This window comes from Oryzias latipes, chromosome 9, assembly GCF_053564925.1.
Source record: "Oryzias latipes strain Hd-rR chromosome 9, Olatipes_Hd-rR_3.1".
Taxonomy (NCBI): domain Eukaryota; kingdom Metazoa; phylum Chordata; class Actinopteri; order Beloniformes; family Adrianichthyidae; genus Oryzias; species Oryzias latipes.
In genome coordinates this window covers 1,871,825-1,885,442 of record NC_136245.1, presented here as the reverse complement: position 1 = coordinate 1,885,442, position 13,618 = coordinate 1,871,825, and the positions used below count along the sequence as shown (strand labels likewise).

General features: G+C 42.0%; 1 protein-coding gene across 1 annotated transcript in view; it reads left to right on the top strand.

Annotated features, from left to right (window-relative positions):
* The window catches only part of dnm1b (dynamin 1b), a 34,022-nt gene extending 25,211 nt beyond the window's left edge, over positions 1–8,811 (top strand). The window contains exons 19-22 of the mRNA XM_011479737.4: positions 4,368–4,454; positions 4,533–4,687; positions 4,764–4,934; positions 7,253–8,811. Of these exons, the coding sequence (XP_011478039.1) occupies positions 4,368–4,454; positions 4,533–4,687; positions 4,764–4,934; positions 7,253–7,313 (474 nt within the window). The 3' untranslated portion in view covers positions 7,314–8,811. The remainder of the gene's footprint in view (positions 1–4,367; positions 4,455–4,532; positions 4,688–4,763; positions 4,935–7,252) is intronic.
* The last annotated feature ends 4,807 nt before the right edge of the window (positions 8,812–13,618 follow it).

The window sequence follows — 13,618 nt, the reverse complement described above, 5'->3', positions numbered from 1 at the left end:
TATCTCAGGCGTGCAGAACTGCCTTTTTTCACCTGCGGAATATTGCTAAGATCAGAAATATACTTTCTAAGAGTGATGCTGAAAAACTCATCCATGCATTTGTTACGTCTAGGCTGGATTACTGTAACTCCTTGTTAGCAGCGTGTCCTAAGAGTTCCTTAAGAAGTCTCCAGCTTGTTCAGAACACAGCAGCTAGATTGTTAGCTGGAACCAGCAGAAGAGATCACATCCCTCCTGTGTTAGTTTCGCTCCATTGGCTCCCAGTTGATTCTAGAATCAAGTTCAAGATCCTCCTGTTAACCTATAAGGCCTTACATGGAATGGCCCCGTCCTATATTAAGGACTTCATAGTCCCTTACCATCCAATCAGAACACTTCAATCACTAAATGCAGGACTGCTTGTGGTTCCTAGAATTAGTAAAAGTACGGTTGGAGGTAGAGCGTTTAGCCACCAAGCCCCTGTTTTATGGAATAAACTCCCAGCTCATGGAAGAGAGGCCGACTCAGTTTCTACATTCAAAGCTAGACTGAAAACATTCCTCTTTGGACAGGCTTATTGTCAGACTAGTTAGTATTCAGAGATTATTTAACTTAATGTTAATTTGTTTAAATTAAACTTAATAATAACTATTTCTTTTAAAAGGCTGCTAGAAGTTGAAGCTGGGGTAACTATGGTGCACTGGGGTTCTGTCCTCTTTCCTTTTTTTACTTCTACCCTTCCTCTCCTCTATTCTTGATCATAATTTATCATTTAGTTCTCCATGCCTCTGTTTGGTGCAGTGCGATTCATGTATTGTCCCTCTTTTCCTCTCCCCTCCTGGGGAGTGGGAGTGCTTCCAGACTCCAGTTGGTTCATCCGTGCTCCAGTTCCTGACCGTTTACCTCGCCTTTGCTCCTGCTCCTACACCTGGCTGTGGATCCTGTCTCCGGCTCGACTCGCGCCGTTGACTGTCCCCACAACCACGGCTGGATGAAGCTCGTCTGCTGGACTTTTATATATGTAGTTGTAGATTTAGATGTTAATTCTTCTCTAAGATTCAGAAGAGGTTTAACAACTGCATATTTAAAAGACTGCGGCACGTAACCCGTTTCCAGAGAGGCATTTATCATTGTTAATATGGGATCATTAATTAGGGGAAAAGTTTCTTTAAAAAGTCTAGTGGGAATTGGGTCTAACAGACACGTTGAGGATTTGGAGGACGTAATAATTGATGTTATTTCCGCTTGATCCACAGCAGTGAAGCAGTCCAATGTTACAGAGGTTTATATGGATGGCTCCATTTCTACCGCTTCAGCCTGTTCTGGGCTGATAGTAGGAATAACTTGATTTAACTTATGTCTAATATTTGAGATTTTACTGTCGAAAAATGTAAGAAAATCATCAGAGCTGAGAGAAACAGGAACATGTGGTTCTACTGAGCTCTGACTGCGAGTTAATTTAGCAATAGTGCTAAAAAGAAATCTTGGATTATTTCCATTCTCTGATATTAAGGTTGAATAGTACTGGCTTCTAGCTCTACGCAGAGCTTTTTTATAATTTAATAGGCTATGTTTCCAGATATCCAGAGACTGCTCTGAACCGGAGCGGCGCCATTCCCTTTCCAACTTACGGGTTTCTCGTTTAAGAGAACGAGTTTCAGCGTTAAACCACGGTGCTACTCGGTTTTGTCTAACGAACTTAGGTTTCAAGGGGGCAACAACATCGAGTGTACTCCTGAGGGCTTGTAAGGCATCATTAACAAAGTGGTCATTTATACTAGGACTGATACTATGGGAGCTGGTCTCAGAGTATTTTCTCAGAATATCACTAAGTACTGGCTGAACTGTGTGTTTAAACTCAGACACAGAACGGTCAGTTAAGGTTCTTCTAAGCTGTTTCTTATTCACTGGGGCAGAAGGATGTTCCAGTGTAAACTGGAAGGTAATCAGAAAGTGATCAGAAATGATGGGGTTAAGAGGAAGGACACTCAGCTGGCTGATCTCTATACCATGGGTTAGAACAAGATCCAGGGTGTGCTTATGACAGTGAGTGGGTTCATTCACACTTTGGGTGAAACCAACATCATCTAATAAAGCTGCAAAAGCCTTTCCTAGACAGTCACTGGGGTCATCAACATGAATATTAAAATCCCCTAATATTATAGTTTGATCAGAATCTAAGACAATAGTCGATAGGAAGTCGGAAAACTCAGTTAGAAATTCTGAATATGGGCCGGGGGGGGCGATAAATAATTATGAATAAAACAGGTTTTCGAGTCTTCCTGTTTGGGTGATTTATAGACAATATGATGTTTTCAAATGAATTATAAGCATTTTTAACTTTACCCTAAACTTAACCCTAATGACCAAAATGTTGTCAAAAGGATAAAAAAGGTTGAAGTGAAGTCCTGAGCTTTCCAGGAAAATGGAAAGCGTTTTATTTGTTCACTGAGCTGAATGCAAACCTGCAAGCTTGGTATGTCATCCACAGGTTCTCCAAGAATATAACATTCAGCACTACTATGAGACTCTCCACAAAGAAAAGTTTCACCATTTGCAGTTAAGAAAAAGATTTAGCAACTATTAGCTGGACCGATAAATAACCCTCTGGATTTACTGCAGACGTGACGTCAGTGATGGACCAGTGACACCTAGCTACCTTACTGCAAACAAGTTGGAGCAAACATCCAAACCATTTTCTGATGGTGAACTTATTGAAAAAGGCTGAAGGCTGCAGAAGTCTTGTTCCCAAAAAGCAGTCGACCTTAAACATGAGTCTGTGAAGAATTATGATCAGATCCAACATCTCTGAGGAAACATGGGCAGCCATATGAAGGAATCCAGTCATTTATTGTATTTTCAGTCACAATTGATGAAAGCACCCACATCACAGATATGTACAGCTGTGCATATTTATTAAAGGTGATGAAGAGACGTCACAGTGGAGTTTCTGGAGTTGATGGACACAACAACAACTGATGACATAGTCAGCTCTCTAGTTACTGTGCTGGACAAGGTTGGAGTGAACTAGTCACATGAAGTAATTTTGGTCACTGATGGCGCTCCATCAAAGGTCAGGAAGAAGGCAGGTGTCTACACAAAATTCAGGCAGAAACCAGGAAACGATTCTTATAATAATGAATGATAATAATAATGGACATTTCATTGTGTTTTGCACACTTGAATGACAGTAAATGTGTTTCTGCTCAGGATTTGAATCCTGATATCTATGGACGGGTGAAATTTGAGGAGTGAAAGGAGGTTAACTCCAAACTCTTATGTTCACAAATGTTTGCAAGTTTAATTTAGTGTAATTTTGTCATCGTTTGGACGTTTACATTTTAGGAAGATGTTTCATTTTTTTCTGTAGCCCCTCTTGAATTTATTATCAGGATTGCTTCAGTGTCAGATTTAAATTATTCAGGCTGTATAAAATTGAATAAACCAATATTTTTTAAAGTGAAATTAATTTTCTTTAAGATCCATTGGCCTCTGTGAATGAATGTGTAATAAGAAATGATTAGGCTACCATGTTGGTTGAGGCATGTTTTCCAATTGGGTAAAAAAACAAGAATAAAGCTTTATTTTGCCTTTATGCTACTGGTCCGGCCCACTTGAGCTCAGACGGGTTGAATGTGGCCCTCAAACCAAAATGAGTTTTGACACCCCTGGTATAGACCATGCTGCATTGCGTCTGAACAATTTTGGATGGAAGAAATTTTTAAAAAAAAATTTTTTATAACCCACACAAGTTTTCTCCATCAGAACAGTGGATTCAGAAATAGTTTTTGTAAAATCTTCATATTTATTAGGTTTTTATTTCGGGAAGTTGGTGACGTCATAGTCGCCAATTGAGAACAAAATAATAATAGTAATGAGCATGGTGTCCGAATAGCTTTTAAAATCCAGGGCACTGGATAGTTTTTTAGTAGTTAGGAAGTAGGGAGTTCGAACATAGCCCATGTTTGCTAGCTTGAGTCTCTGCTAACACTAGCCAAGCCCTGCATTTGCATTTACAAACATATTTCATGTTAACAAGGACAGAAACGTTGTGGGGAGAGTTTGAACTAAATAGCATTTTATTTTTAGGTTTGTGTAACACTTGGAGATTTTTTTTTTTACTCTGAACTACTGGGAGAAATCCCGGCTGCTTACCTCGCCTGAGTCCTCACAGAGACTGAGGGGATGCTGGGGGCCAACAGGAAGTAGCAGCGCGACCATCAAAATAAAAGTCTCCACCCACAACGTTTTGATACAAACAACAACATTAAAATGACAAATAAGATTTAGATCAAATTAAAACAAAGACCACATGGACCACATGCAAAACACACCAAGGCAGGTAACACCCTAACCCTAACACCTGATGTGACTTTTCGGCTCCTCAGACTAAGGAGTTCATCCATGCGGACCTGCTGGCTCATCTTTACTCCTGTGGAGACCAGAACACCCTGATGGAGGAGTCCCAGGAGCAGGTGGGGATGTCTCTCCAGAGGGTTGGCCCCCTGCCCGCTCTGCCCTTTAACCTGGTCAAACTTCTGCTTCCTCTCCAGGCCCAGCGCCGAGATGAGATGCTCCGGATGTACCACGCCCTTCGAGAGGGCCTGAACATCATTGGTGACATCAGCACCACCACTGTCACCACGACTGCGCCGCCGCCTGTGGACGACTCGTGGCTGCAGGTGACAGGGATGCCGTGTGGACGCAGGTAGGCCGGTAGCTGCTTGGCTGCCCCGTGCAGGGGGGCCGTAACAGCATCACCAAGTCTCCGCTGCTCTGAACAGGTCTCCAATGTCCAGCCCAACCCCCCAACGCCGCGCCCCACCAGGTCCTCCCCGACCCGGTGGACGTGCGGCCCCCGGTCCCCCATCTCGTCCCGCCGTGTCACCGGATCCTGGACCTACGCCCTCTGTACCCTCAAGGCCCAATAGAGCCCCCCCTCCAGGAGTCCCCAGGTACTGCTGTTATGGTTTGTGTTGACGGGAGCCGGAAGGTTCTGGTTCCTGAGGAGCTCAAATGCAGTCAGGACAGAACTTTAGGAGGTCGGTTTGCAGATGATCCAGGTCTGAAAACATCATTCTGGTGATGTTTTAAGTCCGTGGAGATCTGGAATCTGACTATATGAAAGGATGGATAATTCAGCAAAAGACAGAAATGATCAAGAATCCAATCGCGCCGCGTTAAGGCTAAAGTGAAACGACTGTGAGGATGTTTTCTGCAGGTTGAACATGGGTGTGTCCCATGTTCAGACCAGTGTGTCCAGCTTCAGCCGCACACACGCAGCATGTGCAGAGCCCCAGCATGCAGACACGTTTCTACCCAGACGCTTGGCCGCTTTTTAAACCGGGTTTGCAAAGGAAGCTGGACACGGCTGGTCCAATGTGATCAGAACAGGTTCAGACGGTGCTGTAGAACAAGAAGAGACGATCCACAAACGACTCACAGAGACTTGGGAGAGAAAGGCTGGTCTGTCTTTCTTCCTGTCCTCCCTTCCCTCATCATTTCATCCTTCAGTACATTCCCAGTTATTCCCACATTTAGGATCCCTTTGTGTCTCCAGGATGAGGATCACCTGAGCAGAGGAAGCAGTGAGGCAGGGAATTTCCCCTTCCACTCATCTACATGGAGCCATGTTGTCTGTCTGTCTATGTGGTCTCTGTTTGTGTGATCCTGTTCTAACAGTACCATATAAGGGCAAGCAGGAAGCTGTCAGGAATGTTGGTGGTAAGTGGGAGCTCCGCCCACAGCCCTTTTCTCTTATTCTTTCAGAATCTCTGTCAGTGACCAGTGAGGAGTTCACCAATGGTACGTCAGTGATGTCTCAGTCCCATCCCCGCCCCCGTATGAGTGGGTGTGTGCAGATAGCGCTCCCGGTCACACCTCGTGGTCCCGCCCACACCCCAGCCTCCTAGCTAGCTGTGTGACTGAGCCGACTGTGTCTCTGCTGTTGTTTTTTTACCAAGTTAAGTTCTGTTGCATCTCCATGTCAATGAACCAGGCCAGCCTCTGACTCCGCCCTCTGACGCCAGGTCCTCCATACACATTATGTCCAAGTGTCTGCTGCCGGTAGCCGCCTCCCCATCTGATAAAATCGCAGTTTTACAGTAAACAAATCAGAAAATAAAAGCACGTAAACAGCACAAGGATAGTGAGAGAAACTGCCAGCCGCTGTTTTCATCGACAGACGACAACCTCTGTGTGTGGTGGAGTGTGAAGCATCAACCTTTAAAGCTCAAGCTGCATTGGGGAGAAACAACGGTTTACTGTCAGAACAGAGAACGCTCGTTTCATGTTACAGAGCTGTGAAGATCATCTCTTTTGGAACTTGAAGAGTCTGTTTCTACCATTGACAGTAAATGAGAACTGGACTGAGTGACTCCGCCCCCCTGGCGTTCCAAACAGGAAGTACGCGCCTGTCCCAGACAGGCCAAAATTCCATAAGTTCCAAAAGAGAAAAAAAACAACTGTTACTCTGTCAGTCTGTTGGTCAGAAGAACCGTTCTGGATCTGATTCCTTTTATTAACATTTTCTCGCAAATCCTATTTTTTTAAGGATGTTTTTGCTGTAGCGCAAGTTATTGAAACGGACCAATCAGATGCCTTAAACGTAGGTGCCCTCGCGTCGGACGTTCGAAGCGTTTGATTGACAGATTCTCCCAAGCCTGCTCTCAGTGAAATGGGTGCGGCCTTCTAACATGCTGACTCCTGATTGGAGAGAGTGGTTGCCGTAGAACTCTAGATGGACCAATCACGGCTTACTGAGAACGTCTGGTTCCAGCGCGGCGTTGGACATATCCCGGTAAAACAGTGACTGGATTGACTTTGTTTGGTTGGAATAGGTGACGTCACACGCAATTCGTCCAGTTATATTATATAGACAATTGTTTCTACACCACTTTTTTTATGTTTGTAGGGAAAAGAACTTCATAAAAAACAGCCAACAGAAAAAGGGGGCAGATGAGATGGTCGATATCTAATTCCAAATGTTTCTCTCAGCGTTGTTTCTTTGACTGACACTGGTTGCGTAGCACTAACTGGTGTCAGTACTTTCGTTCTGGTTCAGCTCAGACATTTACTGCTCATGAGAGAATCCTTTTATTAGTTTTGAGCTGTTCAGAACTGGTTGGGATGGGTTCCAACTGGATCCACCGGAACCGCTGTTTCAGTCCTGGAGCGCCGCCCTCCTCTTCAGGTTCACTTGATTGACTGTTTTCTTCCTTTTCTCTTGTCTTCTCTCCATCTTTGTGTTTGTTTCTCTGTCATCCCTCCCCAGTCGTCCCAGTAAAGGTAGCCCCGCCCATGGAGAGAGCCCCCAGTCGTCTATTGAGGGTTAATATGAGTGTGTGTGTGAGCTCTCTGTGATGCTACGGTGAACTTTGCCGGTTCGTCAATGTGACGTATCAATCAGCAGACCTCTACTGCAATACTGAGGGCGTTCACCTGTGGTCCTGCTGTCAGGTGAGGAGGCTGCCCGTCTGCCTGCAGCCTGTCTCACCACACGAAAACATCTGACGCACCTCCGTTTGATTCCCACTCGCTCCCTGTCCTCCAGTGTAAATTCAAGACGTTCTGGGACTTTTCTTCTGTGTAAAGTTTAGATAAATTTTAAAGTTGTGAAATTATTTATTGATTAATTTATGATACGCAGCTCCCAACTGCGCAGTGTGTGAAGTAAGTGTGTGTTTGTAAATATGTCCTCCCAAATGTTGTCCTGTTGCACTTCAACTACTCTGTTTGGACCAGTAGCTGCTGGTTCTTGCTGCCAGAGGTGGATGTACCTGGTCCAGCAGAGAGGAAGTGGTTCCGCACGACTCCCAGCTGGTTCCAGAGTTATTTTGGGTTGTGTCCCAATTCCTCCCCTACTCCCTATATAGTGCGTTTACCATTTTGTAGTGCTGTCCTAATCTACAATTCCAAAATCCAGAGCCCTAGAAAATCTCCCAGAAGTCTCTGCAAAAAGCTAGTGTGCATCGATGCTCATTAGATCAACGAATATAGACCACAATGCGTTGCGTCGGAACAATTTTTGCCAGAAAAATGTATTTAAATGTATTTTTTAAATAAATCATCAACGTTTTTATCTTCAGAAGGCAGTGGACTCATAAATCGTTGTCCCAAAACGCTCATATTAATGAGATTTTAACTTTGTGAAATTCATGACGTCATATCCGCCGTTTAAAGAGCGTGAGCGTGGCGTCCGAATTGCTTTTAAAATCCAGGACACTACATAGTTTTTTAGTAGTTATAGACGTTAGGGTGGGAACTCGGACACAGCCTTTTTCTTTCTTAAAAGGTGCTCATTTGTTGCAACTGGTTCCAAAAAAATGTAGTGGTGCACAAAATGTGTTGTATTCCATGTTTGTTAACTCTTCTGGTGTAAACACTTGAGTTCCTTTAGAAGTGTTGTCTGTCTGCTGCTGAGGAAGATGTCCGCACGTCTTCCTCGGTTCTGGTTCTGGTTTCAGCGGCTGAACTGTTCCTCCTAACACGTGTTTGCTGTCCGTTTGCTGACTGCGTGTAGCGGTGATGTGTCTGTGCGTGTCCATTAGTGCCAGCATGCTCAGTGACGTGTTGTGAACCGAAGGTTGTTAAACATTGCAGCACACTAACACACACTCTCATTCTGTATCAGTATAAATCTGTGTCGACAGCATATACGAAACTATAACAATGTGCCATGTATGTGTTAAAAACATGTATTACACTGAGAAATGCAGTGGCCCGCAAAATTATGTGTGGCTGCGTTTGTGTGTAGTTTGTTGTGAATCCTGGTGTCATGTGATTGGCGCCAACAGAGATGTGTGCTAACACCAATAAAGTTGGGTGAATGAAGACAATGAGTGTCTGCTCTTCCTCATAAGAACCCCAGAGGATCCCACTTCAGTTCTGAATGAAGAGAAATCGACCGACGCGTCACAAAACGTTATAAAAAGCTCCGTCCAAAGCATTCCTTTGGCCAAAGACAACCTGGCTGTGTTGACATTTTTAACATTTAAAAACGCTGAACAAAAATATAATATTTGCTCCCATCTGTCATGAGATGAACTAAAAAAGTCAGAAACAGTTTCTAGAAATACAAAAATGACCATTTCTCTCAGAAATGTGTGTAAATCTGTGACAGGGAGCACTTCACCGTTGCAGAGGGAATCCATCCTATCTCACAGGTGTGCCATACCAAGATGCTAATTAGAGAGCATTATTGCACAGGTGTGCCGTACACTAGACAAAATAAAAGGCCACTCTGAAATGTTCCTTTTTGTTTTATGGGGGGTGGAGACTCAGAAAGCCAGTCAATATCTGGTGTGACCATTTGTCTTGTGTAATGCAACATCTCCATTACATCGAGTTTCTCCGGTTGTTGAGTGGTCCATGTTGGCAGTGGGATTATGGTAATGGCCGGCAAATATTGTGGACTATTGCAAGGATTTCTGGGAGCTGATAACATCCCAGTTCTTTTCACTTGACATGTCATCCATAGAGTACGTTTGGTATGCTCACCACATATTGACCGGTTTTCTGAGTCCCCAGATCGCCCCAATAAAACAGAATGACACGTTTCAGAGCGGCTTTTTAATGAGGCCAATGGAAGGCACGCCTGTGCAATAAGGCTTTCTAATTGGCATATTTTGGCACACCTGTGAGGCGGGATGGATTCTCTCAGCAGCAGAGAAGTACTCCCTGTCACAGATTTAGACACATTTGTGACCAATATTTGAGAGAAAAGCAGGTAATGTTCACACTAAGTGAGCACACTTCCAATGTGATGCTTAGCAACAAGCAGCAAACGGAAGAAAGAGACTCAATAAGGAGGGAAACCGTTGAGCAGCTTTTGCAACTAACATCAATTCTGTAAGATCACTGCTGCAAAAGGGTTTGTTACAATCAGTCATTAGAAAGATGGGCTGAAGGACTCTAGCATAAAACGGTTATGGAAAACCTGAACATATCTCAAATCTCCAACTGCAAGGACTTAGCATCTCAAGAGCGTGAATAAGGACACAATCATGTCAGTGACAGTTCTAAACAATCCAGGAAGTTTTTAAACAAATCCATCCTCCTCATCTGTAAATGAAACTGAAGCTCCATCAACAGAAAGGAAGCCATCTTTGGACACATGTGGTGTCCTGGAACCAGTCTCTTCTAATAGACTTTGCCAAAGTGGTAAGGTTTGTGCAAATGTAACATTCTTGTAGAAAAGCCTAGATGTGTTGTTTGTTAGCCTAAAGAAGGAGACTTCCAGGTTGTTCACCGCATTCATTTCAAAGAAGCAAATATAGGATCATCTCCATCTCTGGTGGGGGGGCATAAAGTAACACAGTTTGAGCTTCATGTTTTACAGGAGCCAGAAATCCCAACAGGTTAGAGAGCAGCATCCCAACCCAACGCCCACTTCAGACAGAGTTTGTTTCAGATCAACAAATAAAAAAGATGTCAAAGACAACCACTAACTCTTTAGCAAAAGCAAACCTAAACCGAGTCAAAATAGGAGCAAATTCAGCAACAAAACTCCTGAAACTCTGAACCTTGATGGTTTTAAAACAAGATACTTTATTACGGTGGCCCAGAAGGGTCACAACACAACACATTAACTTTACACACAACACATTAACTTTACACACAACACATTAACTCACAACACAATAACTTTACACACAACACATTAACTTTACACACAACACATTAACTCACAACACATTAACACACAACACAATAACTCACAACACATTAACTCACAACACATTAACTCACAACACATTAACGCACAACACATTAACTCACAACACATTAACTCACAACACAATAACTCACAACACATTAACTCACAACACAACACATAAACTCACAACACATTAACTCACAACACAACACATTAACTCACAACACAACACATTAACTCACAACACAACACAATAACTCACAACACAATAACTCACAACACAATAACTCACAACACAACACATTAACTCACAACACAATAACTCACAACACAACACATTAACTCACAACACATTAACTCACAACACAACACATTAACGCACAACACAACACATTAACTCACAACACAATAACTCACAACACATTAACTCACAACACAACACATTAACTCACAACACAATAACACACAACACATTAACTCACAACACAACACATTAACTCACAACACAACACATTAACTCACAACACAACACAATAACTCACAACACAATAACTCACAACACAATAACTCACAACACAACACATTAACTCACAACACAATAACTCACAACACAACACATAAACTCACAACACATTAACTCACAACACATTAACTCACAACACAATAACTCACAACACAATAACTCACAACACAACACATTAACTCGCAACGGAAGTAAAGCTGCAATGGAAGTGCTTTTATTCTGAAATTTCCACTGGGCTGAGTGGCCAACTGCCTAACAGAAAGTAACGTCACAGTGAGCTGTGGAGGGAGCATGTTTCTTGTACAAGAGAAGCTACACAATGTTAACGCACACTCCTTGGCGCTGCACTCACACCCCTCTCTGTCGCTGCACGTGCTCCGCTCCTCTCCGTTCTTCAGCCCCCTCTTCTCACACTCACTCGGTCCCCAACACCCCCCACCCACACACACACCCTCCCAGTCCCTGCACGTGTTCCTCTCCTTTCTTCCTCTCCCTCTTCCTCTTCCTCTCACACACGCACGCGGTCCCCAACACTTGACACGACAAATGTGGAGAGATCGCACTGTCAGGCTTTAAAGAACACAATTTCTAAGAGGCGGGGCGTTGTACTCCCCCAACAACAGGTTAGATGACAAAACCCGGTCCATTAAGCTCTGCCGTTCACGGAGCTTCAGTAGAACTCCAAAAGCCACACGGCCTAACGTAGGCCGCTAATATATATTCATGAGTGGGAAAAAACCCGCTGAACCGACCTTAAAACCGCCCAAATTATGCATTTTTGACCGCAAATTTACACCCAAAACCGCCCAATCTGGCAACGCTGCTGCTAGCTTCTCTTGTAGAAGAAACATGCTCCCTCCACAGCTCACTGTGACGTTACTTTCTGTTAGGCACTTAGCCACTCAGCCCAGTGGAAATTTCAGAATAAAAGCACTTCCATTGCAGCTTTACTTCCGTTGTGAGTTAATGTGTTGTGATGTGAGTTATTGTGTTGCGTTGTGAGTTAATGTGTTGTGTTGTGAGTTAATGTGTTGTGTGTAAAGTTAATGTGTTGTGTGTTAAGTTAATGTGTTGTGTTGTGAGTTAATGTGTTGTGTGTAAAGTTAATGTGTTGTGTTGTGACCCTTCTGGGCCACCGTACTTTATTCTTTTGTAGCAAAGTTGGTAGCATAATTCTTTAAAATGTTTCAATCAGGTATAAAAAACTAAATCATATTTCATTTTTGTCTTTATTGTCAGTTCTGATTACACCGTGTAAACTTTTGAGAATCCTGACTCTACAAAAATGGAAGTTATCCAAATTTCCTATATCTTTTTCTTTTTGTGTCGTGCTATCGACAAATTTTCTATTAATTCTAAAATATAATTTCCCTTTATTATTTCACACTGAATGCATCAATGTATGGAAATCTTGAAAATGTTGCAAAATAAATAATGAATGTTTAATTAAAATGAAGTGTGTTTCCTGTTTTCCACTGATGACATTCTAACTTGAAGAAATACTGTGGAAACATCTCAATGGCAGATTTTATTTTGAACTTGACTTTTTAAAATTAAACCAACAATCAAGAATCACTTAGAAATAATTTTGTATTTGATAAATTGACTGATTTATTAAGCAATAGAAAACTTTAATTTTGGGGGAAAAGGTTTTTATTGTTAACGTCAGTTTCAGTACAAAAGAATGTTTGATATAAAATGTACATCTATAAAAATATAAATAATATAATCGTTAATGATGTGTGCCTTGGATTCAGGTCAGATCTCAGTTCTAGTTTTACTAGATCTAAGCGCCCTATTTTTTTATTTTTGTGCTTGTTTATTTTAATCGTCATGCTTGTTTTTATATCTTGTTGTGTTTTAATGTAAAGCAATTTGTGTTATGTTTTTATATGAAAAGTGATTTATATAGAAAGTTTTTATTTGATTTGATAAAATAAAAATAACTGAAAAAATCTAATGAAATAAGTTGGCAGGGGTAGGAATGAACAAACAGAAGCATACAAGAAGGATATAGAAGTAAGATTGATTAAAAAACATTGCAGACTTGACATTTTAAATGATTTTATGTCTGGATCAAATTTCAAGACATTTCACATCGTTTTGTTGTTTTGCTAAACGAATTGATTCAATATATTTGACCTCCACCCGAAATAAACAAACCTTTGGAATTTTGTTGTTTTGTTTTGTTAGAAACTGTGCATTTATGAAGGTAAAATTTAACAAGCAGGATTAATAAATTTATTAAAAACTGAAATGGTATATTCTTATGTTGGTGGAAGCCAAACAATACATGTTTCCAAGGCAAAGACGAGGAGGGAGCAAAGTTATAACAAAAACAGAAATTACAGAAATATTTGCCAAAAAGGTTGAGAAAAGAGGAAAAGGCCAAAATAGACGAATAACTGTTACATGTGCAATTTTACAAAAGAAATAAGTTGAAAAGGTATTTAATACGT